We start from the raw sequence: 20712 nt of genomic DNA, 5'->3' as shown, positions 1-20712 counted from the left end.
CCAGAAAAGTTTTATTGTGTAGTCTGGCTTTAAGCACAAGCACAATTGGCCAGCCTATCATTGAATTTGGACAAGATTACAGCCGTAGCAACTTGTACAGTGTGACACTCAACAAACGCATGGAACAGCTGGAATTGCAAGGCCAGCTGAATAGTTCTTATACAGCCCCCTAAAACTGCTCCAAACTCCTAATTGACTGTCATCAGTAGTTCTGATTCATTGATTGAATAATCAGATTAGCTGAATGAATCAGTAGATGATTGGCTGTAAAGTACCTTGGAGTCTCCGCCTCCCAGCACATTAACCATCACCTCCATGACTGTCTCATGCATTCCTAGAGCCCTCATGAGGTTTGGGTGTTGGTAGAACACCTTATTACTCATGATGTTTCTGAGGAAAGAAGATAAACATATGTTTTATAAAAAATCACTAACGATGTTGCTATTATTACCTAGTTAGCTAATGTTAGTCATCCTGAGGTAAATATTGGTTTTATCAAGCAGTTATGCCTACATCAATCAAATATTCCTTTTATGGGTAAAATAGTTTAACATGTATTGTGTTTTGTGTGAAGACACTGCAGGAAAACTGAAAGAGGGGCATTAACTGTCTCCGGTTCCTTAGGTCCACATCCTGGGATACACGGGCAGTACTTAGGAGCCCTGTGGAACGCAGTGCAGCTAATGAGGTGATGGGGGAGAACCTCCTGCCCTTTGACCTCCCGCACTAACCCGATGCTCTGGATCATGAGGCGCTCCTCCTCTGGGCCCATCTGCACAATGAGGAGCGAACGGATCTGGCTCAAGCTCTCCAGCAGCTCCATGGTGTCGTGCTCGGAGACGGAGTTGATGGTGTAGGCCCGGGGTAGCGCGCGGATCAGCTCGCCCATGGCGTCATACTGCCGGTGAAGCAGACTGAACATCACCCGCACCAGCTCTGCGGTCTGGATGAAGGATTCCTGGGCCCAATGGATCGTCGTGTGGGAGATCAGCTCCTGCAGCGTGCCTGATACAAACCACAAAAGGTTACCGTACTTTTAATGACTGTAGAAGCAGTCTGAGATGAACTGTGATGATCTGAGAGGAACTGAGATGAGCTGAGATGAACTGACTGGGCATCATCTTCTCCTGCGGCTCAGACTCCGCCTCCTGATTCTTCTTCCTCAGATTTTTTACTTTCTCCAGCAGCCGTAAGAACCGCCCGCGGAGAGACGAGTCCACCTCCTCTTCCTCCTCCTCTTCCTCTATATGCACACCTGGAAACGGATCAAAAACACGATGAACATGAGCGGAGCATCTAAGAGGTGTTGTGGTGTGTTTCAGGAGGTAGTGATGGGCTGGGGCGGACCGCAGTGAGCCAGCAGGTCGTTGTGGAACGTCTGCAGTTCACAGCGAAACTTCATAGGTACAGGACAGGTCCCCAGTTCAGGACATATCTTGAAGTTCATCAGCATGTTAACCTGCAAACACACACGTATGTTGCCTCTGATCTCTCACTTCAGACTCAAAGGGGTCTGTTTTTCACACAGATTTATTAGGTGATTGCTAAATGGTGTATGGTGGTCTCTGCAGGACGTGTTGGGTCCCAGAGTGGGGTGTGTGTTTGGTCCCTGAGTGGGATGTGTGTGTGGCCCCTGAGTGGGGTGTGTGGTCCCGTGAGGTCCCTGAGTGGGGTGTGTGTGGTCCCTGAGTGGGGTGTGTGTGCACCCTGAGTGGGGTGTGTGTGCACCCTGAGAGGGGTGTGTGTGGCCCCTGAGTGGGGTGTGTGTACCTGTTCCTGAGGAGGTGATCGAAACTCCCTGGTCTTGCGGGCTGTTTCTGCAGCTGACATGGTGAAGGCCTGCATCAGCTCATTATACCGCAGCTTCTGATTGGTCTGGATCTGAGTTACGAACCTATCAGAATATGCAACGATGGCCTCCACCCGGTGGCGAAGCTCGCAGTCACAGAAATACTGCAGCAGAGTACACATCTGAGAGAGAAGAAGAGAAGAAATAAACAGAGAGGAAGGAGGGAGAGATGGGAGAGAGTTGAAGAAAGAGAGGCATGATGGGAGATGAGGACAGACGAGTGTAGCAAAAAAAAGTGAGGGACTGTTACATTAGAAATGACAAACATTCAACCTGGACTCACATAAAGGGAGCAACTCAGAAACAGAGTCTGTTGATGACTAATGTTTCAGTAACATATCAAATCAAATCAAATCAAATATATTTGTATAGCGCTTTTCACAACACATGTCACAAAGCGCTTTACAGGATTTACAAGGTTAACAAATAAATTAAATGATGAATGAAATTAATTAAATTTATGGTCAAATTAAGTCAAAAGAGAAAATAACACAAAAATGTTATTTATAGGATGTCTGTGGCTGGTCAAGTATTCACCTGCAGTTTAACAGACTCGGGTAGTTTCATATGAAGAAGCCCCTCCCACACATCCTCCTGCTCCTTTGTCTCCTCCCTCCTCACCATAAGCTCCACCTCTTGCCCCACCCCACTGTCTGCTAGTTTCTCTCTGTCCATTTTCTCGACTGCCACATGCTTTTCCTCATCTTCCTTCTCCGTTTGTTCTTCATCCTCCTCATCCAGTTCCTCTTCGTCTTCCAGCTCCTCTTCCTCTTCATCTTCTTCTTCATCCAGCTCACCCTCGGTGTCATCCTCCACCCGCTCCTGAGCCCCAGCCCCCTGCTCTATTCTGAGGAGCTGCTGGTCTCGATCTTCTCTATCTTCTTCCTTCGTCTGCTCCTGACTGGGAGGGTGTGCGTCGCTGAACACAGATGGTTCAATCAATTTCAGAATGTGCTTCACATCATCATCCTCAAACACACCCATAATGAGCAGAGTGCTGATCAGTTTGAGGATGGGAACAAAGTGAGACTCCACACTGCCCCCTACAGGATCCCGCATGGCCTGACCGGCATCCTGCACAGCCTCTGTAAGCATGTTCAGAGCATGGTCTTTCAGTGTCTGGAGAGAGAGAGAGAGAGAGAGAGAGAGAGAGAGAGAGAGAAAGAGAGAGAGAGAGATAGAGAGAGAGAGAGAGAGAGAGAAAGAAAGAGAGAGAGAGAGAGAGAGAGAGAGAGAACACAAAACGTATGAATGTACTTTTTCTTGAGCAGAGATCCCAGAGATTTTTCATTTATTTTCTGTGCTGCTGTGTGAATTACTCTCATCTGCACTGCTGCCGAACCAGAGGAGATGAAATCAAGCACTGAGAATCAGACAAACCAGCCTGCAGTTGCTCAAGACACCAATCAGAGCTCTCTGTACCTCCAGCGGTATCGCCGGGCTGAGGGTGTAAAGGTCCGCGTTGGTTCCCACAAATCCCGTGGGCGAGAAGTGGAGTTTGGGGCGCAGGCAGGTGGAGAGGCCCACCCCGGGCAGGGCGTGGCTCTTCTCCGCGTCTGAGTACAGAGTGATGCTGCGTGTCTCATCCGTCATGGGCAAGATGAACTCCCTGTTCGTCATGAGACGGTTACGCTTGGCCGACTCCAGGTGCATGGAGATGAGCAGGTCGTAGTAACCACTGCGGATTGGGCCGGGCAGGTAGGTGTTCTCGATGGCATAGAAGAGCTGTGATTGGTCGACGTGGCTGCAGAGGGCGTGTGCCACACGGTTGTTGCCCAGTGCACACACAGAGCCGTACAGTTTGAGTGTGTGGTAGTGGAACTTCATCAGCTCCGTGCTCTCCGACAGCTCCAGAATGTCGATACACCTGCAGGAGTGAACACTGGACACTCGTGACACGCACAACGACATTCCCTCCATCACTGAAGCTGTGTGCTCAGATACTCAAAATCTGACTAAACATTTGCAGATTTGCTTCTATTTAATGAAAGGATGAGAACACTTAATGTAATATTTTTCTCCTGCTAACTTCTGTTCTTCTGCGATTTTATGAAAGCACCACTGAACATGTTTTGGAGTTCGTTTTGGTTTTTAAGGGTCTCTCTGGTAGTGGGTGGATCTAAGCCCCCTGCAGCCATCTGACAGTGACTGAGCAGGTGAGTCGTCTCTCTGGATCTCACCTGTTCTCCTCTGGGATGTGCAAGGCCATCATGCTCAGGGGCTCCGAGCACAGCACCATCCAGCCCAGCCTCTCGCCCACACGCCGGGTGTCCGGGGACAGGAAGTGGTTGGGCATGCGGCTCCAGATCACAGGGGTCAGCATCTGGACATCCAGACGTGGCGGGCACTGCGGGACTGGGTTCCTGCGATCACTGCGGAACATGGCCGCCGAGATGGGCATGATGTTCTGAGGGAGGAGATTGAGGACCGAGATCTCAGATTAAACTGCATACAGACTACAGTAGTCACAGAAGACGTTGTCAAACCAAACTGCTGTTGTGAATGGGCAGATGTGAGAGGGCAGGTGTGAGAGGGCAGGTGTGAACAGGCAGGTGGCAGGTGTGAGTGGACAGGTGTGAGAGGTCAGGTGTGAGAGGGCAGGTGTGAGAGGACAGGTGTGAGAGGACAGGTGTGAGCGGGCAGGTGTGAACAGGCAGGTGTGAGAGGGCAGGTGTGAACAGGCAGGTGGCAGGTGTGAGTGGACAGGTGTGAGAGGTCAGGTGTGAGAGGGCAGGTGTGAGAGGACAGGTGTGAGAGGGCAGGTGTGAGAGGGCAGGTGTGAACAAGCAGGTGTGAGAGGACAGGTGTGAGAGGGCAGGTGTGAACAAGCAGGTGTGAGAGGGCAGGTGTGAGCGGGCAGGTGTGAACGGGCAGGTGTGAACGGGCAGGTGTGAGCAGGGAAGTGTGAACGGGAGGTGTGAGAGGGCAGGTGTGAGAGGGCAGGTGTGAGAGGGCAGGTGTGAGCAGGGAAGTGTGAACGGGAGGTGTGAGAGGGCAGGTGTGAACAGGCAGGTGTGAGAGGTCAGGTGTGAGAGGTCAGGTGTGAGCGGGCAGGTGTGAGCGGGCAGGTGTGAGCGGGCAGGTGTGAGAGGGCAGGTGTGAACGGTGTTCCTGTAGAGCACACATACCTTTAGCTTGCCCAGCTCTACTTGCAGCATGTTCTGACTGGATGGCAGACAGAAGACAGCAGGGAAGAGCTTGGTGTTGGGCTCCACCTGAAACACACCACCTCCTCCTTAGCAACACACCTGATCCCTCCGAAGCAGCTCTCCCCATCAGCAGGAGACAGAACTATCTTCTACGTAGGGGACACAGGTGCTTGTTCATGCATTCTCACCTGGTAGAATGTGTTAACCTCCTTCCCATTGGCTGTGAAGGTCATGAGGCCTGTAGCCAGGTCCACAAGGCAGCCAATCACAAAGTCCTCTTGGCTGATGCGAGTTTGCTGTGAGCTGCTGAACTCTCCGCCCCACACCATGTAGCAGTTACTGCGTTTTATACTGATGACAGCAAAGCAGAAGCATGAGCTTCACTAACCACAGACACTATTCCCACTCACCCCAACGCTGGGTCTGGATCACCCAGGCTTAGTCCCACAGACTGGCCCATAACTCTCTAAGCATAATGTACAATAGAAAAACACCAGCATGCCAACCTAACCAGCTTCACCTTCTCTCCAACACTGGGACGAGAACTTTAAGCACTGCTGTGTCATAAACTGCCTATTAAATCTATTTTTAACAAGTCAATGACTCAATGAATCAAAAATAGTTCCCTGCCTGACAGAAATTTGTCAACTTTGAACTGTTTTAATATGTCTGCTGAACTCTGTTAGTAAACTCAAAAGTGCTTTGAGTGATTACAGATTAAAGAGATCGTAGTGCTGGTAGTTTGGTAGTTTTGGTGGTGGTGATAATGATGATGATGATAGATGAAGATGTCATAGTCAGACAGATCATACCTGTGATGTATGTTGCCTTTATCATCTCCCACAGTGACAGTAACATGTCTCACTTTACTGATATCAAAATGGAGGTCATACTGATGGTAGTCAGGGGTAACCCAGCCTACCCAGACTCCACTGGGCTCCTGGCCAGCAAACACACGTACGCTATAGTAATACTGGGGAAAACACACAGACGTCAATATATAAAGATTTTATATAGTAAAATAATATGTAAATACAAGAAAAATAAATGTAAACAAAATATCCAATAATTAAAGTATTGGAAAAGTGGAGTCCGGTAAAAATGATTACTGAATGCTGTTGCTAATGGGAAAACAATATTTTTCTGCCTTAAGGTCCGATACCGTAGTCGTATTTGAAATGATGTCCACATCATCTCGGTCGTCTGGGACGACGTCCTCCACTAGACGGGGGACGGTTGGGATGACAGGAGGCGGAGCAACAAAAGCTGCCTTCTTCGCTTTGGAGAAGAACCTGCAGGAGAATCATCTACGTTCACTTGACAAGTTCCTCTGATACATCATCTACGTTCCTCTGACACAGTGCTAGGTAATCCTGCCCTCTAAAGTCTTGGACTGTATACAATGCTTGATAGTTGTAACACCTTGTGACACAGGCCACAGGACCACAGGACCACAGGGCCATGGGCCATGGGCCACAGGCCACAGGACCACAGGGCCACAGGACCACGGGGCCACAGGGCCACGGGGCCACAGGACCACAGGACCACGGGGCCACGGGGCTACGGGGCCACGGGGCCACAGGACCACAGGGCCACAGGGCCACAGGGCCACAGGACCACGGGGCCACGGGGCCACGGGGCCACAGGGCCACGGGGCCACGGGGCCACAGGGCCACAGGACCACAGGGCCACAGGACCACAGGACCACAGGGCCACAGGGCCACGGGGCCACGGGGCCACAGGGCCACAGGGCCACAGGGCCCCTCCACTCACCCTTTCTTTTTGCTTTTCTCTGTAGTCGTGTCTTTCTCATTCTCATTCTCTCTGGTGCCCGGTAGTTCTTTGGGCACTAACGGCTCCTTCTCTTTCTCTTCCTGCTCTTTGCGAGTGGCCGACTTTTTCAGCAGTTCGTAGTCTGAGTTGGGATCCACCTCGAGGGCCATGTCTTCAGGGATGGTCAGGGCGCGGGTCAAAGGGGTCGCGCCTGCTGGGACCTTGAAAGTCTCATTGAACTCAATGGGCATGCTCAGTCTGAAGAAGAGCAGGTCTGTGTTGGCATTCTGGGATCCATATGTCTTATGGTTCAGCTTCAGACAGGGGGCGCTGTCCACTGTGCCATCCACACGAGACACCTAAAAAATATGAAAAAATGTGATTTTAGGCAGTGGTTCCCAAAGTAGGGGGCGTGGAGCCATTGGGGGTCGGGGGGGAGGCAAATTAGCTACGCACGTCTGAGCATTGCTAGCAAAAGATGGACAAGGGTGGAGCGGAAATATTCTCATCTACAAAAGGAGGGCACACCAGAAACCACTGTTTCTGTAACAACCGATTTAAGTGTTTCAGGATCCTCCATGACGACTGCTCCCTCAGAACTGCTGGAAAATGTTAGTTAGTGCCAACAGTCCCACAGTGCCAACAAGCTCACTTGCTGTAGGTCCAGCAGGGCGATCTCACAGAGGGCCACCTAACCGTGCACCAAAGACCAAAGAAATTTTGGAATCTATACTTCGACACTCCAAAGAATGCAAAAGTTTTCAGTGTCTCACCTCGAAGTGAGCATGGTCGGCTGGAACAGGCACAAACTGAGGGAGGCTTTTGCTGAACCACATGGTGATGTCTCTCTTCATGTTGATAGCAAAGGGCTCAAAACCTTCCTGAAGGCCACAGATGGTGAAATATCGCAGACTGCTAACGTTCTGGCCCAAGTTAATGCGACCCACCTGCGAGAGGCCGAGGCTGCACACTGGAATGAACCCTGGGGAAGGACACGGCCTCATTAGACACCACAGCCTCTTTAAATAACATAATTACACAATTACAGAAGTGCATCACTGTGGCATGGAGCCGTTTGAACTTCACTTATAGCAACATAACTCACCTCCTCTAGGAGGTCAGTATTTTCTACATTGAAACTAAATAAATTGCATTTCTTGAGTACATGAGTGTAAACCACAAAGCCTAAACTAACCACCCACCCAAAAAAGAGCTTCAACCAAAAATGTGTTTAATGTGATAACAAGAGGTACTTTTGAATGTATTAGACATTTTCTGATTAACTCGTGAAATTGTGCTGCAACTTTTTAGTCCAACCAGTGGAACCTTCAGAAGCAGTATGTTCGCGATGGACCGAATAACTTATTATAATTACACCACGGTGTGCAGTACCCTCTCCGATCTCAATGTCTTTGAAGGCCATCTCTGAGCCCGAGTCACTGATCAGCATCTCTCCGTTCAGGGTGAACATGATGTTCTGCTCACTGAGGTCGATCATGCAGCCCACCACGTCGCCCCGTTGCCATTGCCGGCCGAAAGGCTCGCTGCCCACGTGCCAACGCTGAGCCTGGGCACCACCAAAGAAGAAGAAAATCACATGAGAGGAACAGCTCTCATCAGCAGATGAACAAAACCATCTACAGCTCCATCAAAGTGTGTTTTGAGTGCAAAAATGAAATGAACTACATGTGCAGATCTCATCGGATCTTCATTTTCTTCTTATTACGAAGGCCAGAAGAGACTTTGCATTACCTTGAAGCGCTTTGCGTTACCTTGAAGCCGTTGAAGACATAAGCCAGGTCATCGGAGCCCAACTCCTTGTCGGCGTGGACACTGGGCCTGGCCCAGCCCACCCGCATCTCTCCCACTGTCACTGCTTCAAACTCAAAGTACCATTTGCCCTGGGTGACGGAGTACGACTTCTCCACCCGAAACACCCGGATCTTATTCCCGCTGCCATCTCCAACCCCATGGCCACCTGCAGAGGAGCACGCAGCAGGGGTGTCCTTAACGCACATCACAGACACCAAACCTAGAGAACTGAGCCGGCAGAGTTGTAATATCAGTATGCCCCTGGAGAACTATTCCACTTGGATCCTGAAGTAAGCGAAGAGCTGACCATTGAGGCTTCAGGTCAGAGGTCAGATGAACACGGCATGCATTCAGTGCTGCTAAGTGGACGAGAGAGAAGAACCATTAAGCAGGCTTACTGCTCTCCTGGTCTGGAGGCTCGATGTTGTAGCCGTAACCAATCAGAGTGCGGACCGCAGCACACACTGTCTCTCTATTGGTCTTTTTGGTTTTTTCATCCAGGAGATTATACGGAACGAGTCGTGGGTTCCGCTTGTTCATGATGTCCTAAACATCGGTGATACTCAAATAAGTCACAGGCAAACACTCACTGAATACAGTAGCAATCAAGCTTTATATTTATATATAAAGTAATTATTCGTTCATTGATACCTGTACGATACTGTAGGTCCAATTTTGGCGTACGCGGTCTCGAGCCCAGACGTTGTGGCTGTTTTCAGCCAGACGCTCCACCATTGTGTTCTGATTGGGTGTCAGTTTGACGTGGTTGAGATCCAGAGGGGTGGGTTTGTATCCATTACTCTGTGTGTAACTGCAGTTTAGGGTATTAGATCTCACACTATAGAATAAACTTTATTGATCCAACTAAATATCAATATGTTTATATGTCTTTATATATATCTCACAATGTAAAGACAAGGAATGTGCCGGTGGTGCAGTCTGTGTGGTAGACATGTCTGTGTGGCGATGGAGATGTCTGTGTGGTGGTGGAGATGTCTGTGTGGTGGTGGAGATGTCTGTGTGGTGTGATTACTAGTGATTACTAGTGATTACTAGTGATTACTAGTGATTACTGTGGTTCCCTACCACAAGGCCATGACTGTGTGGTGGTGAAGATGTCTGTGTGGTAGACATGTCTGTGTGGTGGTGGAGATGTCTGTGTGGTAGACATGTCTGTGGGGTGGTGGAGATGTCTGTGTGGTATACATGTCTGTGTGGTGGAGATGTCTGTGCAGTGGTGGAGATGTCTGTGCGGTGGTGGAGATGTCTGTGCGGTGGTGGAGATGTCTGTGCGGTGGTGATGATGTCTGTGCGGTGGTGATGATGTCTGTGCGGTGGTGGAGATGTCTGTGCGGTGGTGGAGATGTCTGTGCGGTGGTGATGATGTCTGTGCGGTGGTGATGATGTCTGTGCGGTGGTGATGATGTCTGTGCGGTGGTGATGATGTCTGTGCGGTGGTGGAGATGACTGTGTGGTGATGGAGATGTCTGTGTGGTGGTGGAGATGCCTGTGTGGTGGTGGAGATGTCTCACGTTTTAGGAAGTTTGATTTTCTTCAGATTTTCTTCAGCCTTCTCATCTCCCATACCAACATGACAACCCAATGCCAGGAGAGTCCTTTACAGGTAGCAGAAATGCTTAGGTTTACACACACACACACACACACACACACACACACACACACACACACACACACACACACACACACACACACACACACACACACACACACACACACACACACACACACACCCACACACACACACACACACAAACACACAAACACACAAACACAAACACACACACACGTCTTCATCTCCCAGATTACATGCATCTTCTTACTCACTTGAGTGTCTCTCCAGACATGGCCAGGTTGTAGCTCCTCTCTGGCTCCGGGAGGCTGTGAAAGTCCACCAGGCATGGGTGCAGCTTCTTATTGTCATCACGGACCTGAGCCAAATGGAAGTGAGTCCTGAGTGAGCCCTAAGTGAGCCTTGAGTGAGCCTTGAGTGAGTCCTGAGTGAGTCCTCAGTGAGCTCTGAGTGAGTCCTGAGTGAGTCCTCAGTGAGCTCTGAGTGAGTCCTGAGTGAGCCCTGAGTGAGCATTGATTGAACATTGAGTGAGCCCTGAGTGAGCCCTAAGTGAGCCCTAAGTGAGCTCTGAGTGAGCACTGAGTGATCCTTGAGTAAGCTCTCAGTGAGCATTTAGTTTTCAGTAAATACGCTGATCTCAGCAAAGCTAACATTATCACATGTGACGAATTATACTCAGTAAATCAATCAGTAAATGAAGAAGTAAATCAATGAAATTAAGGAAATAAGTAACTGTATGTACTGCTAAAATATATATTTATAAATGAAATTGCATCTGTTTATTTTATTTGAAGCGTTGAGTAATGATCTAATGTCATGGAGCGTTCCCGTGTGCTCACTGGTCCATACGTCCAGCCCTGCTCGATGCGGGTCACTGCCCACAGCTCGTGACTGTTCTCAGCCAGCTTCTCCCGGATCCGCTCCAGATGAGGAGGAAGAACTATCTACATGCAGGATCACCCAGGCACAACAAAAACCAAACACAAAAGAAACACAGTTCAAAGTTAGAATAACACTGTTTTAATCGTTATTCTCATAACCAGGACATATCTGGACATAAGGAGCGATGTTGGGAGAGATGTACCTGCACAGTGTCGACTGGGTTGGGGGTGAAGGCAGTGTGGGACAGAGACTGAGTCGGACCAAGCAGGTTACGCATGTCATCGAAGTCATGCTTGTACTCTTTGATGGGCTCGATGCGCAGCTTGTCTTTGGGCAACACGGCCTCGTAGCACGGAGCATAGCCTGGGGGCGGGACGAATTTAAAGTCTCCGTGCCGACCGCCCAGGAGGAAGCGAACCCTGTGCAGTGAATATGCCTGTTACACACACCTGCTACAGACACCTGTTCCACACACCTGCTACAGACACTTGTTACACACACCTGCTACACACACCTGCTACAGACACCTGTTACACACACCTGCTACACACACCTGCTACACACACCTGTTCCATTATTCCCATTACTCACACATATTACATGTGTCAACTCCCCATGCTCATGTTACACCCATATTACATATGAATACTATAGAACATTTATACAAACCTACACACGCCTATCACATGCCCTACAAGGGTGTGCTGGGTTATATGAGGATATGCTGCAGTTCTATTACATCATACAAAAGGTTCTTACTTGATGCCAGCAGAGAAGCTAATTACAGGGAAGAAGAGGCCGTCCAGGTTGAAGTTCTCAAACATGCCCTGCACTGGGTATCCATTAATGCGGAAAGAGATACTGGGCACGCTCAGATCCAGACAGCAGCTCACAACATCTCCAGCTGCCAGAATGTGAAGGTTGGGCGAGGCCACCTGCTGAGGAACACGCCCTGAACGGAGATGGGGAGCAGGAGTGAGGACGACCAGACAGAAATGGACAAACGCTTCGCTCATCAGCCAAGCCAGAAGAAACCAGTCTTCTTCACTAGCTTCTCGCCATGTGCTTGGACAAGGTAACAGACGAGCTGTAGCTCACACCACGAGCACAAACGTGTCAGACTCTGTAAAACTCACCAGACCACAGGTGCAGCCCATCAAAGCCGTAGGAGTAGAGGTCGTCCCCTACACCATTACCGCCCCAGCCCTCTCCCCCTCCAGGGTAGGGGCTGTAGCCCTCGGTGAGAGCCCAGCCCACTCTCAGGTGGCCGGACTGAGGAGTGAGGAAAGGCTCCACGTGGTCCACCATCAGCTCATAGTACCACTTCTTATACTGTGTTGAACCCTCACAGGTTCCCAGGAAGATGTTCGGCCTCATACTGCAGGACGCAAAACAAAACGAACATATTCAAAAAACAAAAAAAAACACTAGATTACCAGTCATAGCATCATATAATCTGAAGTGGCTGTTTCTACTAGTTGATTACCTCGAGACATAATTAATGATGTTGGTTTGGAGTAGGAGGTCACGGCGAGGTAGCAGATTCTCTGTGATGAGATTCTGATTGGACCTCACGGCCACGCCATTGCACACACAGAGAGAACAGAGTACATCCAGAACCTTCAAACAGAAGGAGAGAGAACTGGAGTCAGAAAGCCAGGCACCAGCAGAGGGCTGGCGATCAGCAGGGAAGCCTTGGGCTAATCTAACTGAATGTGATATACACCTTGTGGTTGCGGCCATGTTTGTCCAGTAGAGCGATGATGGACTTGATGTGGTTTTCCTGGATAATGTTCAGGACCTCAGGGCTTTCAATGAGGATGCAGTATAACACCTCCAGAATACCTAAGACATAAACTCATAAACTGTTTAATCTGAGTAAATGTAACATTTTAATTTCACAGTACCAACAAATCCCAATAAAGTTGGGACAAGTAGCAATAAGTGACTGGAAAAAGGAAATTGAGCATATAACGAACAGCTGGAAGACCAATTAACATTAATTAGGTCAATTGACAACATGATTGGGTATATAAGAGCTTCTCAGTGTCAGTGTCTCTCTGAAGCCAAGATGGTAAGAGGATCACCAATTTCACCATTGTTGCGCAATACCAGAATGGTGTTACCCAGCGTAAAATAGCAAAGACTTTTAAGTTATCATCATCAACCGTGCATAACATCATTAAAAGATTCAGAGAATCTAGAACAATTGTTGTGCGTAAGGGTCAAGGCCATAAAACTCTACTGGATGCTTGTGATCTCCGGGCCCTTAAATGGTCAGCCTGCAGTCCAGATCTTTCACCTATAGAGAACATTTGGCCATCATAAAGAGGAAGGTGCAACAAAGAAGGCCCAAGATGATTAGAGACCTGTATTAGACATGAATGGGAGAACATTCCTATTGCTAAACTTGAGAAACTGGTCTCCTCTGTCCCCAGACGTCTGTTGAATGTTGTAAGAAGAAGGGGGGATGCCACACAGAGGTAAAAATGGCCTTGTCCCAAATTTTTTGGGATTTGTTGACACCATGAAATTTTGAAAATCAGTTTTAAATTTTGATCTGTGATTTGTGTTCTATTCTGAATAAAATATTAGATGTTGACACCTCCACATTATTGCATTCAGTTTTTATTCACAATTTGTTTAGTGTCCCAACTTTTTTGGAATCCGGTTTGTGTGTGTGTGTGTGTGTGTGTGTGTGTGTGTGTGTGTGTGTGTGTGTGTGTGTGTATACACCACATACATATAAACAAACATATACCCTGACATAAATACACAAATATATACTCAAATGAAAATAAACACAAATACAGATATCCTACTATTCCATCAAAAGTTCCAGTTCGTATTATTTTAGAGATAGTGGTCAAAGCATTTATATTATTTTTTTCACACATTCAACTCACAGCTATTTCAAATTTAAACTTCACATAATAAACCTGACATTACTTTTAATAGTTTGTAATACATTTTGAATAGTAAGTGCCTTTATTTATAACTCCAGTAATGAAAAGTTTTCAGAGAGCACGAGTTGTTTACCTGAGGAAGCTTCTAACCGGTCCAGTTTGCTGACCAGCCAGTCTAGATTATCGCAGAACAGAGCACAATTGGCCCTGTTACCTCGGATCAGAGATGCTAAAGGAAACAAACCCAGGCAGAAGATCGGACATTAAACAGGAAACTGGAACATTTTCTGTGCATTTGAGGGGAAAAAACTCACAGAAAGACTACTGCTAGCTAGATTCTGGCTAGCACTAAAAGACATTTTAATCTGATATAAGTCAGCAGCTCATAAAACAGAGAGTGTAATTGAGAAGACGACATGCCAACCGACTGATAGAGCAGAGGGTGTTATAGAGAGTGGAGATGGTCCATACCCAGCAGTTCATACAGCAGGTTAACAATCTCCTTCCATGACTCAGTTGCCTCCTCTCCAGCAAACTCAGAGAAGTGAGCAGCCGTGTTGTACACATTCAGACGATCAATGCACTCCAGCACCAGGGTAATCATACCCTGTCGACAAGAGACACTTTATCCCAATAAAGAAACATGTGACATTCATGAGGTGTGTGTGTGTGTCCATGTGTGTACAATCACTCACCTCTTCCTGAAAGAGGTTTTGTCGGTTTTTCAGAGATCTCAGTTTGCTCTGTTTCTCCTCGTGCTCCAGGTCATCCTCCGGAGGTCGGAAGTAAAAGATGAGGTCTTGCAGTGAGAGGACGACAGAGTCCAGCGGCAGAGGCTGGTGAGGGGCGGGGTTCTTCACCTTCCCGCTCAGAGAGTCCAGCCCCCTGTAGGACACACCCCTCATTAGCAAATAGAAAACACCAGCAAACACCAACTCACAACCCCTGATACGTTACATTACCATTGATATCTCTGTTACATTACCCCTGATATCTCTGTTACATTACCCCTGATATTTCTGTTATATTACCATTGATATCTCGGTTACATTGCCCCTGATATCTCTGTTTACTTTACCACTGATATCTCTGTTACATTACCACTGATATCTCTGTTACATTACCACTGACAACTCTGTTACATTACCATTGATATCTCTGTTACATTGCCCCTGATATCTCTGTTACATTACCACTGATATCTCTGTTACATTACCACTGATATATCTGTTACATCTCCCCTGATATACCTGTTACATTACCACTGATATCTGTTACATTACCATTGATATCTCTGTTGCGTTATCTGTGACATCTGTGTTGCATCAGCCCTGACATCCCTGTTGTAATTTCCCTGATATCTGTTACATTAGCACTGAGACATCTAATATCTCTCGCATGAAATCTCTGTTACACAGGTCTTGCTATCTCTGATATCTCATACCCATGATTACAGAGCCAAGCCACTCTAATGTAAAACTCCCCAAAGTACAGAGTTGTACAGGGAGTTTTGTAAAAAAAAATGCTTTACAGTAAGTGGATTAAAGGGATGCAGGTTTGAAGAGCCTGTAGAGACTCTGGCGAGGGCCGATGCCACCCAGCGGGGAGTGGCACCTACTTGATAAACTGTGTGAAGAGGCCGGCTGTGCTGAAGATCATCCTGGCAGCCTGCGACTCCTCCGTCTGCGAGCGCGCCACGGTCAGGGCATCGTCCATGTGCCCCTCCTGGTGAAGAATCGCCTACACACATACACCGCATCCTCAGTACCGAACACGCACATTAACAAACCTGCAATGTATTCTACGCCACGCCCTCTCAGTCAGGGCATATTTAGATTCAAGATGAAACAGTGGCATCTGTTGTTGAAGGGATCTAACTTGTGCGGTGGCGTAATACGCGTACCTTCCTCTTGAGGGGGCCGAGGCGGGCGGACTTGGCGTCCACGGAAGCGTAGGTGAGCCACAGCGCCGTAGCCACATGCTGCACGAAGCACATGGACTCGCCATACTTGATCTCGGGGGTCCCCATCCCCTCCACGTCACGCTTCTGAACCACCTCCGTCTTCTCCTGCTCCAACAAGCCACACAGAGAGAACACAGACGATCATGCACATACCCACAGATAGCACAAAGGGATCAATTGCTGGAGCACTTGATCCAGGTCTACACTTAAACTAAGCCTTGCAAATTTAACCATCTGACCTTTGACACCCGGAAGCAGAAGGCAGAGCCCCTTGTGTTGGCTTTCTCTGGATCCACCAGCAGGAGTCCCTTGTCCTCGTCCAAACACAGGTACCTCCCTGTGGTAATGTGCCGCACACGGAAGGCCTGACCCCATTTAATGTGGCAGCCACTCCACCTGCAGGACAGGACCGAAGGAGAGTACAGCAGAGGCATCACACCAGTACTTCCTTACACCAGTACTCCCTTAGACCAGTACCCCCTTACACAACTACTTCCTTACACCAGTACTCCCTTACACCAGTACCCCCTTACACAACTACTTCCTTACACCAGTACTCCCTTACACCAGTACCCCCTTACACAACTACTTCCTTACACCAGTACTCCCTTAGACCAGTACCCCCTTACACAACTACTTCCTTACACCAGTACGTCCTTACTCCAGTACTCCCTTACACCAGTACTCCCTTACACCAGTACCCCCTTACACAACTACTTCCTTACACCAGTACTCCCTTACACCAGTACTCCCTTACACCAGTACCCCCTTACACAACTACTCCCTTAGACCAGCACCCCCTTACACAACTACTTCCTTACACCAGTACGTCCTTACTCCAGTACTCCCTTACACCAGTACTCCCTTACATCAGTACCCCCTTACACAACTACTTCCTTACACCAGTACTCCCTTACACCAGTACCCCCTTACACAACTACTTCCTTACACCAGTACTCCCTTACACCAGTACCCCCTTACACCACTACTTCCTTACACCAGTACGTCCTTACTCCAGTACTCCCTTACACCAGTACCCCCTTACACAACTACTTCCTTACACCAGTACGTCCTTACTCCAGTACTCCCTTACACCAGTACCCCCTTACACAACTACTTCCTTACACCAGTACTCCCTTACACCAGTACTCCCTTACACCAGTACCCCCTTACACCACTACTTCCTTACACCAGTACTCCCTTACACCACTATTCCCTTACACCAGTAATCCCTTACACCAGTAATCCCTTACATCAATACTCTCTTACACCAGTACTCCCTTACACCAGTACTCTCTTACACCAGTACTCCCTGACATGTATTACATCAGTACTATCTTACATCAATGCTCTCATCCATCAATACTCTGTTACATCCATACACTTTTACATCGGCACTCGGTTACATCAGTACTCGGTTACATCAGCACTCGGTTACATCACTCACCCAATGCGAAGAGGCTCCAGTCTCCACAGAGACCGTGCATGACTACACACAGCACCTCCCTCATAATGGGCATTTCTGAACATTTCACAAACAGAAGACACACAGAGATCCAATTAACAGATTTGACAGGCCTGTGTGTGTGTGTGTGTGTGTGTGTGTGTGTGTGTGTGTGTGTGTGTGCACGCGCGAGCATGTGTATGTGTGTATGTGAGTGTGTGTGCGTCGTTCCTCTCACTTGCGTTGGTCACTGCCCTGATCAGCAGTAGGGATGGCCAGACACTCGTCCATGTGGCCGTGATAAAGTCTGATCACATACCCTCCAGTCAGAAACCCTACAGGAACACGCACAGGAACACAAACTGCAGGCCCTGCTTAATCACAGTCATTTGGGTTTAGACCTGCATCGTACCTTCAGCAAGCTCGCACCCAGAACAGACCGGGCTCATGGTCCACAGCGTCTGCATGAAGGAGGCGTCCACCATGAGGTCTCCACTGGCATAGGAGAGATGCTACAGAGAGACACAGGACCAGCGTTAACCAGATTCTTGAAAACAAAGCAGTCAGGACCAGTAACAGATTACAGATCTACTCCAGATTACAGGCTACAAGCATTCCTTTATTTGGCTTCCATCTTCATAGTTCTGTGAGGTCACATCTACATGTTTTGTTGAGGAGATATTGTGGCAGAGGGATTTTCAGAGGGATTACATATAACCATTGTAGATTACTCTCTAATACTGCAGGAGGTAATGGGTAATAACCTGAAAGTTGCCAATATCAATACACGAAAACTTACCAAGTATCTCTCAGAAGAAACACTAACCAGGATGAGGTCATCACCCACCCTGACCTTCTCGCCCTCTGACCTCTGCTTAGATGCAGGGTGGATGGTCCACCAACATGCCTCACCTGCTCAGAAACAGTCACACCTGTCGCGTTTGACCTTACACCTCCTACACCCATCAAATCATGCACATTGAAAGTAACACATTGTAACGCACTGTGACACACTGTCATTCTGATTGCGGCCTGCTGGTTTTGGTACCTGTGGAGTCCTCCTGTAGACCCACATCGAAGGCCAGCTTGTCTGTGAGGGACCGTGATGTAGTCAGGCAGCTCAGGTACTGGATCATAACAAGATTAGATGAGATTAGATAAACGTAGATTAGATTAGTGTATTACCACAGAGCAAGGTGACACTGAAGTGCACTCCTGGATTATATTAAATGAAAGGCCAAGGAGGAAACACAAAACAAGAATTCTTCTTTTAAACAAGAATGTAAAGACATAAGTGACCAAAAGGTGTTTAAACACGGCCATAACAACACACAGCGAGCCCTGATTACAGAGACTGACGAGGCAGATGAAGGACGGGCAGAAAGATGAACAAAACAAGAACAGAAGAGCACATGGCAACAAACAAGGTAAACGGTGTCGTCGCAGCACACGTGAACAGCAACAACGACGAAGAGGGACCATCACAGTTAGAGAGCATCTCAATGTCCACACAAATATCAGCTGGGAACCAAACGGTTCACAGTAGACTGTAGAGAGGCATGGCTCTCCAAAACTGAGTGTGAGTGTGTGAGAGAGTTCATGTCAGAGAGACAGAGCCTCACCATGCCAGAGTGTGTGTGTCTGAGCAGGATAGCGTGGCCGTATAGCAGCGTCCGGTGGCCTCCTCCCTGTGAGGACTGGAAATAAGATGGCACCTGTTACTGGTTTGTGGGAGCAGGGAGGGATAACTGCCCTTTGAGCTCAGAGCAGCTCAAATGCAGAAGTTACACCACACTAATACTGTATAGAGCAACGACTGAAGAGCATCAAACACTGAATCAACGAGTAGAAGCACAAAAATGCACAAAACACACTGAGGTCTAATACTGGAATGTGCAGGTGGATGGAATAAAAAAAACAGTGAAAATACATACAGTACATTAACAGCAGAGAGAGATCAGGTGACAATACTGAGTTATATACATACCCATTTATCCAAATCCACTGCCTAAAATGCACAGGGGGGAGATCAGATAATAAATCAGAAAAAATGACAAACACATGTCCTGTTATCATATTACCCAGTTCTGCCTTATTGGGAATTTCTTCTGAATATTTCAGTGTGATCGACTACTAGCAAATTTCATATGAACCGTATAAAGGAGCAGAAGGGAATGAGGAGATGTGGAACATGTGGAACAGCAGGTGCTGTGATACTGGTGTGTTACTGGTGTGTGCTGACCTCACTGGTGTGTTACTGGTGTGATACTGGTGTGTTACTGGTGTGTGCTGACCTCACTGGTGTGTTACTGGTGTGTTACTGGTGTGTGCTGACCTCACTGGTGTGTTACTGGTGTGTGCTGACCTCATTGGTGTGTTACTAGTGTGTTACTGGTGTGTGCTGACCTCATTGGTGTGTTACTGATGTGTTACCGGTGTGTGCTGACCTCACTGGTGTGTGCTGACCTCACCGGTGTGTTACTGGTGTGTACTGACCTCATTGGTGTGTTACTGGTGTGTTACTAAAGTGTGCTGGCCTCACTGGTGTGTTACTGGTGTGTGCTGACCTCACTGGTGTGTTACTGTAGTGTGCTGGCCTCACTGGTGTGTTACTGGTCTGTAACTGTAGTGTGCTGACCTCACTGGTGTGTTACTGATGTATTACTGGTGTGTTCTGACCTCACTGGTGTGTTACTGGTGTATTACTGTAGTGTGCTGACCTCACTAGTGTGTTACTGGTGTGTGCTGACCTCACTGGTGTGTTACTGGTGTATTACTGGTGTGTGCTGACCTCACTGGTGTGTTACTGGTGTGTGCTGACCTCACTGGTGTGTTACTGGTGTGTTACTGGTGTGTGCTGACCTCACCGGTGTGTTACTGGTGTGTGCTGACCTCATTGGTGTGTTACTGAAGTGTGCTGGCCTCACTGGTGTGTTACTGGTGTGTGCTGACCTCACTGGTGTGTTACTGTAGTGTGCTGGCCTCACTGGTGTGTTACTGGTCTGTAACTGTAGTGTGCTGACCTCACTGGTGTGTTACTGGTGTGTTACTGGTGTGTTCTGACCTCACTGGTGTGTTACTGGTGTATTACTGGTGTGTGCTGACCTCACTGGTGTGTTACTGGTGTGTGCTGACCTCACTGGTGTGTTACTGGTGTATTACTGGTGTGTGCTGACCTCACTGGTGTGTTACTGGTGTGTGCTGACCTCACTGGTGTGTTACTGGTGTGTTACTGGTGTGTGCTGACCTCACCGGTGTGTTACTGGTGTGTGCTGACCTCATTGGTGTGTTACTGAAGTGTGCTGGCCTCACTGGTGTGTTACTGGTGTGTGCTGACCTCACT

General features: G+C 48.2%; 1 protein-coding gene across 8 annotated transcripts in view; it reads right to left on the bottom strand.

Annotated features, from left to right (window-relative positions):
* The window catches only part of ryr1a (ryanodine receptor 1a (skeletal)), a 79239-nt gene that overhangs the window by 48890 nt on the left and 9637 nt on the right, over positions 1-20712 (bottom strand). For all 8 annotated transcript variants that reach the window (XM_077019495.1, XM_077019496.1, XM_077019499.1 and 5 more), the window contains exons 4-42: positions 19357-19377; positions 18992-19066; positions 18418-18496; positions 18169-18281; positions 17782-17881; positions 17608-17704; positions 17373-17447; positions 16165-16321; positions 15866-16030; positions 15581-15702; positions 14658-14847; positions 14434-14569; positions 14096-14191; positions 12783-12901; positions 12543-12676; positions 12193-12434; positions 11816-12008; positions 11259-11475; positions 11014-11118; positions 10429-10532; positions 10116-10199; positions 9235-9394; positions 8982-9129; positions 8544-8749; positions 8164-8338; positions 7545-7753; positions 6772-7130; positions 6161-6290; positions 5811-5971; positions 5187-5349; positions 4978-5064; positions 4030-4256; positions 3272-3716; positions 2387-2968; positions 1771-1971; positions 1348-1459; positions 1112-1255; positions 732-1005; positions 276-390 (exon numbers count right to left, since the gene is read on the bottom strand). In XM_077019495.1, coding sequence (XP_076875610.1) covers positions 276-390; positions 732-1005; positions 1112-1255; positions 1348-1459; positions 1771-1971; positions 2387-2968; positions 3272-3716; positions 4030-4256; positions 4978-5064; positions 5187-5349; positions 5811-5971; positions 6161-6290; positions 6772-7130; positions 7545-7753; positions 8164-8338; positions 8544-8749; positions 8982-9129; positions 9235-9394; positions 10116-10199; positions 10429-10532; positions 11014-11118; positions 11259-11475; positions 11816-12008; positions 12193-12434; positions 12543-12676; positions 12783-12901; positions 14096-14191; positions 14434-14569; positions 14658-14847; positions 15581-15702; positions 15866-16030; positions 16165-16321; positions 17373-17447; positions 17608-17704; positions 17782-17881; positions 18169-18281; positions 18418-18496; positions 18992-19066; positions 19357-19377 — 6522 coding nt within the window. The remainder of the gene's footprint in view (positions 1-275; positions 391-731; positions 1006-1111; positions 1256-1347; positions 1460-1770; positions 1972-2386; positions 2969-3271; positions 3717-4029; positions 4257-4977; positions 5065-5186; positions 5350-5810; positions 5972-6160; positions 6291-6771; positions 7131-7544; positions 7754-8163; positions 8339-8543; positions 8750-8981; positions 9130-9234; positions 9395-10115; positions 10200-10428; positions 10533-11013; positions 11119-11258; positions 11476-11815; positions 12009-12192; positions 12435-12542; positions 12677-12782; positions 12902-14095; positions 14192-14433; positions 14570-14657; positions 14848-15580; positions 15703-15865; positions 16031-16164; positions 16322-17372; positions 17448-17607; positions 17705-17781; positions 17882-18168; positions 18282-18417; positions 18497-18991; positions 19067-19356; positions 19378-20712) is intronic.

This window comes from Brachyhypopomus gauderio, chromosome 10 (assembly GCF_052324685.1).
Source record: "Brachyhypopomus gauderio isolate BG-103 chromosome 10, BGAUD_0.2, whole genome shotgun sequence".
Classification (NCBI taxonomy): domain Eukaryota; kingdom Metazoa; phylum Chordata; class Actinopteri; order Gymnotiformes; family Hypopomidae; genus Brachyhypopomus; species Brachyhypopomus gauderio.
The sequence above is the reverse complement of the archived record's forward strand: the minus strand, read 5'-3'. Positions and strand labels throughout refer to the sequence as shown.